Raw genomic sequence first — 13336 nt, forward strand, 5'->3', positions numbered from 1 at the left:
CCCTGGGCCTTATTCTGCCTACCCATGCATTAACTCATACTGGAAAAAAAGATTTTCTCACACCCTCTTCAGACTGATCCACTCTGATGTCTCAATATAAGCTGTGCACTCAGTGAGCCTGCTGCTTTACAATGTAGAATTCACTTCAATGGTCAAATGTTCCTTAAGCCAAAAAATAAACGTACTAATAATGGAATATGTAACGGTTAAGATTACTGGAAATGTATGTTATGGTTTATTAAACACCGTTTTCCATTTTAAAATGCAAATCAGCATGATACAGTTCGTTAGGAGTTTGGCGAAACCAAACAGGAAAAGGAAGTTTGGTTTTTCAGCTCTGCTTTTACACTCTGGGGTGCAAGTGTTGGGGTGCAGAGATTGGATTCTCTACATTTGGAATAGAAATGCCTTCATGGTGAATCTCTTTACAGTCACTGTTGCATTGTACCATCTGAAACTATCAAGAAGAACAAGAATTGAAGTCTATAGCTATAGGCTCTGTAAATCACTTTTTTTCTTCTTGAAGCTCTTTCTGCTGATTCTGCTCCTGCTGAAGTTGCCGCTGACATATACCTTTGACCATTTTGTTCAAGATTTAGAGATGTTGCTTTGAGTAGGTGCAAACTGATGACCTTGGCCTAGTGATCTGCAACAGTATGTGTTGAAATGAAAAGATATCTATTGAGGTGGAACGAATGTGATTGAACTGGGTTATTGACACAGATATCAAGGAGAATTTATTCAGAGGAAGGAAAGAACCTAGGCAGCAGGGGGGGGGGGAGAGAAGATTGCTGCTTTCTTTTTCTGCTTGCTTGTTAAGGCAGATTTCACAGGATATGTCAAAGTTATGCAAATTATGGTTTAATTTTACTTTTTAGTTGAAAATGGACACAACAATTTTCTGGTGTGTACATTTACTAGACTGAAATACTGCATGTGGTTCATTCTAGAATGGTATTAAAAAAAAAATCCCGAAACATTCGAGTAGACTGTAACATTTTTTTAAAAAAATCCTTCCAGTAGCACCTTAGAGACCAACTAAGTTTGTTCTTGGTATGAGCTTTCGCGTGCATGCACACTTCTTCAGATACATTTTTTTTTTGTAATGCCTGTCAATTTTTTGATGAACTATATATAAATTTAGACCACCCTTGGGGAACGAGGAAGACAGTGGCAAAATTGGGATTTGTTAAACCCCACTGATGAACTTCACTTGTCCATAGATGGACAGTCTGTTGTCAAGGCACAATTTGCATTCCCATGGTCTCAGACAGAAATGTGTGTTTTTCGTGGGGAGCAGGCTGAACACCTATTATTGTGAGCATCAAATTTTCATGCTGTTTAATGCTTTGTTTTCTGTGCCAGATATTTAATTTATAGTACAAACTAATCGATTCCTCAAAAAAAAAATTCTTCCTCAGGGCACTTTATAATTTTTTTAATAATTTTGTTTGGTGCAGCTTATCTTATCGTTGTGAGGGGGCCATGCGGGTTGCATGTTTCTTTTTCTTTCCATGGGGCATTTCCTCAGTGCTTAGCACTCTCTCCAGCAGCACTATGTTTCCTGACCTGAAACGCCCTGTGTGAGAAGTTATATCACTCAACCTCTTAACCACTTTGAAAGTAAGGAATGCACATTAAAAAAAAAACCCTGTATCTCGCCCATGAGAATTTTGCTGGACATTTCTCTCCCCTTTCATAACTTCTTCAAATGCAATTTCATTCATTGTAAACTGAAGAAGAATTTTTGGCACAGTACTCATTAAAACACACTAGCTGTGTGTAAGGTTGCTCATGAGTAACCGAGCGGAATCCGTCACTTCTTTTCTCAGTTCTTTATTGTGCAGATATTTACAGTGCAGAGCATAAAAGTTCACGTCTGTCTCATCCTTCGCCAGAGTCCGGGAATGACTCCTTCCGGTTCTTTGCCCAGCATAAAAGCCGCGGGATGCGGAACCCCCTCCTACCATCCCTGCACCTCCCCCCTCTGTGCAAGTGGGGAGACGGAAGAGCAGTGCTGTCAAGTATCCCGTTTTCCCCAGGATTCTCCCTTATTTCAAGCAGTTTCCCACTGCTCTCTCTTATTTTTTATTTCCCTTAAATTTCCCGTTTTTAATGGAAGCAGTTCCTCCCCTGCTGGCCAGGGACTGGGTGGGAAGACCTCGCCTACTTGGAGAGAAAAGCCTCAGCCCTCAAAGCAAGTGGGAGCCGTTTCCCGTGCTTACAGGGGGGTGTATTCCTCCCCCTGCATCAGCCCCTATCCATTGCCGCCGAGCCCCTCAGCCAGCCAATAGGGTTAGCTGGCGGGCGGAGCCTGGCTGCCTTTGAGCAGCTGCTGCTTCCTGTCCTGTTTTGATGGGATCAGACAAGAAGACGATGGGGCTCCATTGCGTGGAGCACATGGCTGCCCTCCTCTTTGCTGGCTGCCCTCCTCTTTGCTCTGCTACGAGCCCGCTTGGAGTTTACATTGCTGCTCCGCCCACTTTTGCTTCTGGCTCCGCCCACCACTGACATGTGACTGTCGCCGGGATAGGTGAGAATGCTGATCCCTTATTTTCAAATCCGAAACTTGACAGCTATGCGGAAGAGGTGCGTCTCCCCCTATGTCTGCTTGGTGCGATGGCTCTCCTACCCTGGCAGAGCGCTGGTCCGCACCTCCCTCCCTACTAGAGGGACCGCTGCCTTCCCCACTAGAAGAAGAAGAGTTGGACAAAAGGTGGGGCCGGGGCTCGGGATACCCAGAAAGCCCCAACACCACTCTGCGCTGAGGAGAGGGCAGTCCCCTGACACTGTGTAACCTTATTTTGTGTGCAAAACATACAAAACTACGATTAACAGTTGTTTGGTAATTTTTAAAGGCCAAAAAAGGAGTACTATACACTTAGCACAGACTGAGATACTTTCAACCATTTGAAAATCCATGCCGTGTTAATCTACTTTGCAATAACAAAAAACAGCTCTGCAAGTGTTTGTACTTAGTTCTTTCTAATTAGTGAATTAATTCATTTATATCAGTTTCAGTTTTGAATTAAGGATGGGGGGGAACCCACCTTAGGATAATTGAATGCAGAAATTTGTTCATATTTCTTGTAGCTGAGCAAATTAGAATGGAATTTAATATATCCAGTTGGGCATCCACATTATTATTGTTCTGTTACACTGGGATTCAAATTACATCTCTTTTTTTATTAAAAAGTTTAGCTTTGACAAAGTTTATTTTCATTTGTATCATTGCAGTTTATTTGCTAAATAACATTTATTCATACACACACACACACACACACACACACACACACACACAGAATAACTTTTTATCATACTATGAGGAAATAGATTAGAAACATTTAATTGCAAACTATAATGAATGCAGCTTTCTCTGTAGGGGCAATTAGTGGTTGGAGAGGAGGCATGACTTGGGTGTGCAAGTGTGAAAACAAAGCAGAAAAGGAGTTAAGTTGATGCTAGTAATCTTTCCTTTAGAGTATTTTAAATTCAGCTCATTTAGACACCCCTCTCCACAAAAATATGGAATGCGTTATTTTATTTTCTACTGATTGATACTGTGAATAGACTCAGAGCACTGCTTATATTACATTCAAAGTGTGGGAAGTGAAGCAGCATAGCTTATTTCTGCACAAGTTGGAGGAGCTATAGCAGGGTAGAAAGTAGATAAAGAAGAATCATTTGATTTTGGTATCAAACAAAAGTCCAAATCAGACAAACAAATATGGTGAAACAGGGTTTTTAAATTTGGTGTAAATTCTGCCATCACATCACTAACTATCAGTAAAATATGGTGTGAACAGACTGCCAAGTTTTTCATCTCTGTAGTGAAGGGGATTACAAAATTAGTCCATTACTATAATTTGGATCCATGAGCCTGTAATTATTGGGTTTTTGACTTCATTTTCAATAAAAGAGACATCAAATTGTAAGGGCATTTTCCCCATAGATAGGGACTTTTCCAATTACAAAGAGAAACAGTTGAGAAGATGTATTCTAATTTTTGTCTGCAAATCGTGTAAATGTTGTTATTAAATACGTTATTGGTTTTTCTTAGCAGGTGCTACAACCATAGAGAAGTATGATCTCAGGACAAATATATGGATCCAAGCTGGAGTGATGAACGGCAGAAGGCTGCAATTTGGTGTAGCTGTCATTGATGACAAACTCTTTGTTATCGGAGGCCGAGATGGTTTAAAGACGTTAAACACAGTCGAATGTTACAATCCAAAGACAAAGGCATGGACTGTTTTGCCTCCAATGTCAACCCATAGGCATGGCTTAGGTAAGTATTCGGTTTCCCAAAGCTATCTGTATATTCCCAAAGCAATGGCACTTGCATTGATCACAAGCAATTTCAGTACACATGTGCATATCTATATTTATGCAAAACTGCATGGAGGAACTTAAGTGCAGGCTTGTGTAAACGACTGAAATAATATCTGCATGTGGTTGGCATCTTAGAATATGATTATGACTGGGCTTAGCTGGTTCTCAAATAGTTCAGTTGAAGTTGTTGTAAAGTCAGTGGTAAGCCATTGATGTGACTAGTAAACAAGCCATGATTGTGGAGACAGCCCAGTGAATAGGACATACATATCACATCCCCATCATGTGTTTAAAAGCCTGAACAGGTAAAAGTATATATAAGAGTGCCCATGGTACTTTGTGTATGTGTTCATCTATGTGTGTACCAAATTCTAGCGCGTTCTGGCACAGTTTTTATTATATATGCAACATCAATAGAACATGGTTATAAGGCCACCAAGAACACATGGCGATTTGTTGGAATGATACCTTTGTTAAAAAACTGAAATGACTTAAAAGTTAAATGGAACCAAATAGATATTGGTGCTTCTGTGGGGGCGATTGTAAAAATAAAAAGGTGTGTATAAATCATTGTTTATTATCTATATGCATTTCAATTAAGAAAAGGACTAATAAAAAGCCTGTATTTTACTAACTTGCAATATGATTGCCTCAAAATATTTGTTGGTTATCCTACTGTGAGTAAAATTGAATCATATCTTCTTTTTTAAAAATCCTGGGGTGCCTAATCTGTGCCCCTCTGAATATTGGACTACAGTTCCCATCCCCTGCAACCATTGTCTGTGCTGGCTAGTCCAACAACATCTGGAGGGGCCAATATAAGCTTCCAGTGGTTTAAATCAGTAACTATCCTCGAAACAAAATAGAAAATTCTTTCCAGTAGCACCTTAGAGACCAACTGAGTTTGCTCTTGGTATGAACACATACACAAAGCTCATACCAAGAACAAACTCAGTTGGTCTCTAAGGTGCTACTGGAAAAAAATTTCTATTTTGTTTTGACTATGGCAGACCAACACGGCTACCCACCTGTAACAGTAACTATCCTGTTACTACCCAGATATCCCTAAATTATTTAATCCTCCTTTTCAGAGTATTTCTTTTGTTATCAGTCATTCCCTCTATTTCCAGTGTTCAGGTGCCAGTGCTGGATTAGTCAAAACATCACCACCCATATGCAAGAGGTGGGTATCAGCAGGCTTGGCAGAGTCCCAAGGTTTGCAGAGTACCCCACCCCCCCCAAAAAAAAACTAATGGTAAACCATCTAATGGGCAGGCAGGAGGGGAATAAAATGGAATATCTTGAAGGAGGGAGTGGCTGGCTAACTAGAGCAATTTCATGTTCAGTTTCCTACTCTAACCCTTTTGGCGCTTAATTTTTTTTTTTAACGAGAAAACAGCTGTCTTTGTTCACATCTACTAAGTTCATTGACACCAAAAATAATAACACGGATGCATAATTGGCTTTTAAAATAACTGTATACCTTGCACATGCAACAGAAGTTCATAACAGATTGCACATTTTGTAGGTGAACTTCAAAATACTGCCTTAATTTTCAGCTTCTAAATGATGGATTGTTATTTCATTCAAAGAAAGGTCTTTGTAGCTATAGCTCAGTGATCAAACACATTTTTTATAGTTAGAAGGTTGCCGCTTCAGTCCCTGGCATATTCTTTTGAAGGTTCTCAAGCAGCAGACTGGGAGAGACCTTTAGCTGACACCTTGTAGAGTTGCTCCCAGTCAGAGACAATATGAGCTCAATGATCAATGTCTGTAGTAAAAGGAAGCACCAGATCTTCAGAAGGGCAGAGAGAGGCTGCAGTCTAGGAAATCTTACTTTTAATAAGTGTTTCTGTTCAAGGATTAGTTACAGTTTTCTGGGTGCTAAGGTTGTAGTTCTTCCTCCAATAAATGCAACTAACATGAACATCAACTATGTATGGATTATGATTCTGCTACAATGCAAGTTGTGAAAAAAAAGCTTAGAGAAAAATATTTTGCAGCAGCGGTTACAATAATATATAAGCCATTTGGATAACTTTGAACTTTGTGATGGGATAACAGCAAAAGATTATGATGGCTGCTCCCCTTCCTTTCCAGCCTCTCCCACAACTGGGATACCCTAGAGGATGCTGACTCTCTAACATAAGGACAAAGATTATGTCCCCATATTTGAAGGACTTTGAGCTGGAAGAAGGAAGAGGAACAAATTCTACACTCTCATATTTATGTCTCCAGGGGCTTAAATTGCTTGTTTCCCTGTGTGGAGCCAGTGTGGTGTAGTGGTTAAGAGCGGTAGACTCGTAATCTGGGGAACCGGGTTTGCGTCTCCACTCCTCCGCATGCAGCTGCTGGGTGACCTTGGGCTAGTCACATTTCTCTGAAGTCTCTCAGCCCCACTCACCTCACAGAGTGTTTGTTGTTGGGGAGGAAGGGAAAGGAGAATGTTAGCCGCTTTGAGACTCCTTCGGGTAGTGAAAAGCGGGATATCAAATCCAAACTCTTCTTTTTATAGCAAGGCTCTTCTAAGGCTCTGCTTTCACTGTGATTCCTGCCTGCACAGAAATACGAAAATTCATTTCATTGTTTCTCATGAAAAGTAAATTTGGGAAACTTGTCCACAACTTGCATTGTACAAAAAGTTCAGCTTAATGCCTAGCAATGGATTTTCTCTCTCTCGTTGTTTTACCATTCTAGGACAGCCGTGGCACAATACCCTTTCCTCTGCCATAAATTTCTTCCTTTTATAAGTCTATTTCAATTAATTGGCAGTAGATAACTTTAACAATCCTTTCAATCTCTGCAAGATAATTTGTACTGCATTTTAAATCAAGGTCTAGTGATAGTTAGCAATATTCTTATTCCATTTTCTTATTCTTTTAATCACAGCCTATAGCAGTTTAACAACAAGTCTGTCAGTGTTTGCAGTGGATTAAATCATTGTGCGATGGGGACATAGTCTAATCATTTATACCCTTATCAGCAATTTCTTAGAGTTCAACAGCATTTTCCAACAGAAATGTGGATATAATCCCTGCTTATTATGCTGACTCAACAAGTACAGACAGTGAATATTAGCAAAGAAATCAGCGCCTGAAATACATACCTTTACTATGCTATATTATATATGTCTGGAGAGAAATAAGTCCCACTGAGTTCAATGGGGCTTACTCCCCAGATAGTGGATATAGGATTGCTGTTCTAGTTTTCCATAATATAGGCTCTCTTGTGCAATTGACATTTGGTTGGAGGTGGGTGGGTTAGATATTATAATATATACCAGTACATAAATTGTTGAGTAGTTCTGTAGTACTATCAGATTTACTGTCTACCAGACTAAAGCTTCCCCTAAATTAAGGGTTGGAGAACTGTTGATCAGTAGTCAGGCAGTCCACTGCATACACTTCTGCCTGTTTGGCTTGACTACCTGGTATTTGTAAAAGCAGAGGATCCATAAAATTACTTCTACTACAATTAGCAAGTACACTGCTATGCTGTTGGAACCTATAATTTGCCAAATGGAATTTTATCTTCCCTTATACATGAGTGATACAATCTAGGAGCTATGTATTCACCCTTCTTTTCAACTGAATTATCTTTCTTTTGTATATATTTTACTCCTTACATGTTATTATCCCCATGCACAGGGGACTATGCCGCCTCCCCATTAACCAACCAGGTTGTTGGGAGGGGCCATGTCTACTTTGTGTTGCCTCTTCTTCTTCAGCTCTCCCCTTCTATCCAAGATAACAGTTCTGTGCGCACCAAGTTGTGTCACAAAACAATGTGACACCTAAGTGTATTTTGGCTAGTTTATTATCATTAGTTAAATGAATATTTTTAACTGTGTTTTGTACTGTGTTTGTATAATGGTTTAATCTTATAGAAATCCAGAGAATTCTTTTTGTTAAATCCATACCAATGAAAGTATCTCATTTTAAATTTTTGGCCACAGAAATTATGTTGGTGAATCCAAGATCCCTGTTGTTGTAAATAATATACAGATGAAACTCGAAAAATTAGAATATCGTGGAAAGGTTCATTTCTTTCAGTAATTCAACTTAAAAGGTGAAACTAATACATGAGATAGACTCATGGCATGCAAAGCAAGATACGTCAAACCTTTATTTGTTATAATTGTGATGATTATGGCGTATAGCTGATTAACAATTTCAACTTTGGGGGTTTTCATCAGCTGAACGCCATAATCATCACAATTATAACAAATAAAGGCTCGACACATATCGCTTTGCATGTCATGAGTCTATCTCATATATTAAACTCCAGTAGCTAATGAAAACAATTGCTTACATAAATGGACTTTTCAACAATATTCTAATTTTTCGAGTTTCACCTGTAGCACAGCGTGACCATCAAGGTAAGGTCATTTCAGGTCATGCTGATTTCCAGAGCTGGGATGGAACAATTCACGCAATTGATCTGTTGGCACTTCCTTTTATTTTCTGCCCGTTTCTAATGCCAAGAGACTGTCCAAAGCAGTCATTTTTCTCTAGGTTATATAGATACTCATTGTTCTTCAGGAGTTAAGAGGTAGAGCTCTGCTGCATAGGTGAGCCCCGTTTCTCTGACAAACAAATGGTTGTCTCCTTTATAGCACAGCTGATAAACATTATTCTATAGCCAAACTAATGTGATGTGGGAGATGAATTAATTCATTTCCTGACATCTTTTTCTTTTGCTAACAGCAGCCTTGGGAGGGCTGAGAGTTCAGTCAGGGCCATAGCTTTGGAGCACGGAGTCTACTCCTTTCTCTTCATGCTATGACTCTAATCTAAACTGGCTCCCTATTAGCTGTGCAGGGGGAAATATGCATCTATCTATATCTTTATTGCTTGTGCAGTCAATAGATTCAGGAGAGCAATAAAAGAAACAGCAACTGCAAAAGGGCCAGGAATACTGTGCTGTGTGTGTGGAAGGGAGCAATGTGATAAAATGAAGTAAGAGCAAAGAAGAAGAAGAAGAAGAAACTGAATGACCAAAAAACAATCTTCCCCTTCACTTTTGGGAAATAAAAAATGGCTATAACTTTTCCAACTTTTGATAGAAGATAAAATTTCCAGGCATTGTAGCACATCCTGTGTGAACAAAGCATGTCAAATTACAGACAAAAAGGTGCATGGACTTTTAGACAGCACACATTTAAAATTTGCTTTTTTAAAAAAAGCGGGGGAATAAATATATATAACGTTTTTATTTTGGGCCATCACGCATAGTTAACTATGCACAAGTGAATATGGACTTTCTTTTATCTGTCTTGAATCCTCCAATATTCAGCTTCCCTGGATGCACTGTAGTTCTAGCATTGTGAGAAGGGCAGGGTAGAATAGCTCCCTATCCATTTTTATCACACCCTAGATTATTCACACTTTTTTCTTAATAAAAAAGCCCGAAATGTGATCTTTCTTCATAGATGAGCTGCTCTAACCTCTTGATCATTTTTGGTTACCCATTTTTGAACCTTTGCAGATCTACAGTATTCTGTTTGGGGTTAGGTGACCAGAACTATACACAGTAGTATTCCAGCTGTGGTCTCATCATAGAAAGGTAAAGGTAAAGGGACCCCTAACCATTAGGTCCAGTCGTGTCTGACTCTGGAGTTGCGGCGCTCATCTCGCGTTACTGGCCGAGGGAGCCGGTATACAGCTTCCGTGTCATGTGGCCAGCATGACTAAGCTGCTTCTGGCGTACCAGAGCAGCGCATGGAAATGCTGTTTACCTTCCCGTTGGAGCGGTACCGGTACCTATTTATCTACTTGCACTTCGACATGCATTCGAACTGCTAGGCTGGCAGGAGCTAGGACCGAGCAACGGGAGCTCACCCCGTTGTGGGGATTCAAACCGCCGACCTTCTGATCAGAAAGCCCTAGGCTCTGTGGTTTAACCCACAGCGCCACCCGCGTCCCATGGTCTCATCATAGGTCTGTATAAAGTCATTGCAAACTTTGCGGTGCTCTGTGAAACATCTTTCCTAACTATCAATAACATGGAATTAATCTGTTTCTCAGCTGCCTCACACTGGGTCAGCATTTTCATTATTTTCAGTATGCTATATACTATAGCCCCAAGGTCCTGGGCCTGGTCAGCCACTGCTAATTTAGACCCCATGAAATTAAGATCTCTTACCCCATTGTTCCTCACTGATCACTTGCTTGCATTGCATTTTCCATTTTACTGCCAATTCATCCGTTTGAAGAGACCACCTTGCGCCTCTTCACACTGCCTTGTTTTAACCACGTCAAACAATTTGGTATCATCAGCAAACTTGCCCACCACACTGCTGCTTGGTTTATATATCCATAAGAGTATTCATATACCGCTGTATCATCAAGATACATCACGGTGGTTTACAACAATATGTAAACATAAAACCAAGCAATAAAATCAGAAAAAGTTAAAAGCAAAAAAGGAAATTAAAAACAATGTTGTTGCTACTGTGTCTATTTTTAAATCAATGTGTATAGGGGGGAAAACAACACACTGTTGTGGACATGGTAGATATACAAAAGGGAAAAAAAGAGCACTAGCATCTAATCATAAGGAAAAGCGTTAGAGGGTAAAATAACAAATGAATAGGAAAACAAATGGAGGAAACACTAGATAAAACTACTTCCAAATGTGAAACTCAAAAAATTAGAATATCGTGGAAAGGTTCATTTCTTTCAATAATTCAACTTAAAAGGTGAAACTGATACCTTATATGAGATAGACTCATGGCATGCAAAGCGAGATACGTCTAGCCTTTATGTGTTATAATTGTGATCATTATGGCGTACAGCTGATGAGAACCCCAAATTAACAATTTCAACTTCGGGGTTTTCACCAGCTGCACGCCATAATCATCACAATTATAACAAACAAAGGCTTGACATATCTCGCTTTGCATGTCATGAGTCTCTCATAAATTAAACTCCAGTAGCGAATGAAAACAATTGCTTGCATAAATGGACTTTTCCACAATATTCTAATGTTTCGAATTTCACCTGTATTTATACTTTATGGGGACTATGTTGAGATCAGGGTGCATATGCTGGTGCAACTCCAGCTAAACTGGGGATCTGAGAGTTAAGCCAACATAACCTGACTGCACCAAGAATTTCCAGGCTCAAGCAGAGATCCTCATTGCAGCAAATCTTGCTATAGGATTGTTCCCCTACAAAGCCAAGTGTCCCATCCCTGGTTTAAGCTCTTATTCTCATTAACTTGAATAATTGATGTTATTCTCTCTAGCTACAGCTTTAAACAAGAGACCTTAAACAAAGCACAATTCCTCATTTCCCAAGTTTATACAGCCTCATCATGTAGAGGAAAGCCATTTTTTTGTGTGTGTGTGAAATGTGAACACGAGCTGTAGAAAACATCACTGACTTGAACCAGAACAAAGAAGTCATGTTTTCTATTTGTCTGTACAGGTTTCTCTTTTGTTTTGCTTTTAACTTTAAGTTTGTGTCTCTTTGATCTGCATTTTTATTATGTACATCTACAACAGCCACTGTGTTTAAACATGGAACATGAAAATTCCCAGATAAAATTATTGAGTCCCTGGGATGTTCAACATGAACTTTCCGTATGCCTGAGCAATGTGTGCCATACACACACACACACACACACACACACACACAACCACAGCAGGTTTATTACTTTCAGAATAATGAAGATGCTTCTTTAATTTATTTTTAAAGCCCTAGGAGCCCACATATTTAATAAAAGCTCTCAGCAACATTAAACTACCCTTAATTAAGATTTCCTTTTAAATAAAGAAAACCTGTATAAGGAGTATCTTCTGCAGATGTAGCTATATATTTACCCAGATAAACATACCATGATGTAACTTATTTTCCTATTGGTAGTACAGAATTCTGTTTTTAAACAAAACACACGCAGACTTGTGTGTGTGTGAGAGAGAGAATATTCTACAAATAAAAAATACCTGAAGAGTGGGGGCTTAGGAATATGATGTGTGACCCTGCAGTGGCAGACAGGGAGAAACTCTAGATTCAGGTAGGTAGCTGTGTTGCTCTGACGCAGTGTGTGTGTGTGTGTGTGTGTGTGTATATAATTATCCAGTAACACCTTAGAAATCAACTACGTTTGTTCTTGGTATGAGCTTTCATATCTGAAGAAGTGTGCATGCACATGAAAGCTTATACCAAGAACAAACTTAGTTGGTCTCTAAGGTGCTACTGTACAACACACACACACACACACACACACACACAGTGGTGCCTCGACTTACAAGTGACTCGACTTCTGTATTTTCCGACTTCCGAATGACCTCCGGAAGTCGAAAAAAGAGCATTCAAATTTTCGTAAGTCGAGGTATCGTGCCGCTGCTTTCCCTTCGCAAGTCGAAAATTTCGGAAGTGGCGGCACGATACCTCGACATGAAAATTTGAATGCGCTTTTTTCGATTTCCGATTTTTTCCCCATTCCGATATGGCGCCTTCAACTTACGAAGATTTCGACTTACGAGCGCACCTTCGGAATGGATTAATTTCGTAAGTTGAGGTACCACTGTATGTAGATAGATATATAGGTAGGTAGGTAGGTAGATATAGATATATATAGATATATAGATATATAGATATGAGAAACTCTGTTAATGGAACAACACCTGCACCCCTCGAAGAGCCCCCATTATGCTTCATTGAAGTTCTGTGGGCATAGATGCACATAAATGTAAATCAGGTATATAAAATCTATACACACACACCCATCAGCAGGGCTGGTCCTACCATGAGGCAGAGTGAGGCAGCTGGAAAGTTGCTAGAAGGAGTGTCATGTGGTCTGCCCAGCAGCCCCTAAGCTAGCTTACTGCCCTAGCATGGCAAGCACACCAATGAGGTGAGGTAAGGCAACCTCCCACCACACCAGGGATGGGCCCAGACCTGTGGGCAAGGGGAAATGTCAGTGGTCTATCTTTTTTCAGGTGCCAAAAGGTCTTGGGCTGGCCCCGTCCATCAGTATTCTCAGTGAACACAAGCTA

The 13336-nt window shown here is 39.9% G+C and overlaps 1 protein-coding gene across 5 annotated transcripts in view; it reads left to right on the forward strand.

Moving 5' to 3' along the window:
* KLHL1 (kelch like family member 1) overlaps nucleotides 1-13336 on the forward strand; it is a 142386-nt gene that overhangs the window by 87739 nt on the left and 41311 nt on the right. For 3 of the 5 annotated variants that reach the window (XM_033147989.1, XM_033147990.1, XM_033147993.1), the window contains exon 7: nucleotides 4061-4288. In XM_033147989.1, coding sequence (XP_033003880.1) covers nucleotides 4061-4288 — 228 coding nt within the window. The remainder of the gene's footprint in view (nucleotides 1-4060; nucleotides 4289-13336) is intronic. The other 2 variants (XM_033147991.1, XM_033147992.1) reach the window with 1 other exon arrangement.

Source organism: Lacerta agilis, chromosome 4, assembly GCF_009819535.1.
Source record: "Lacerta agilis isolate rLacAgi1 chromosome 4, rLacAgi1.pri, whole genome shotgun sequence".
Lineage (NCBI taxonomy): Eukaryota > Metazoa > Chordata > Lepidosauria > Squamata > Lacertidae > Lacerta > Lacerta agilis.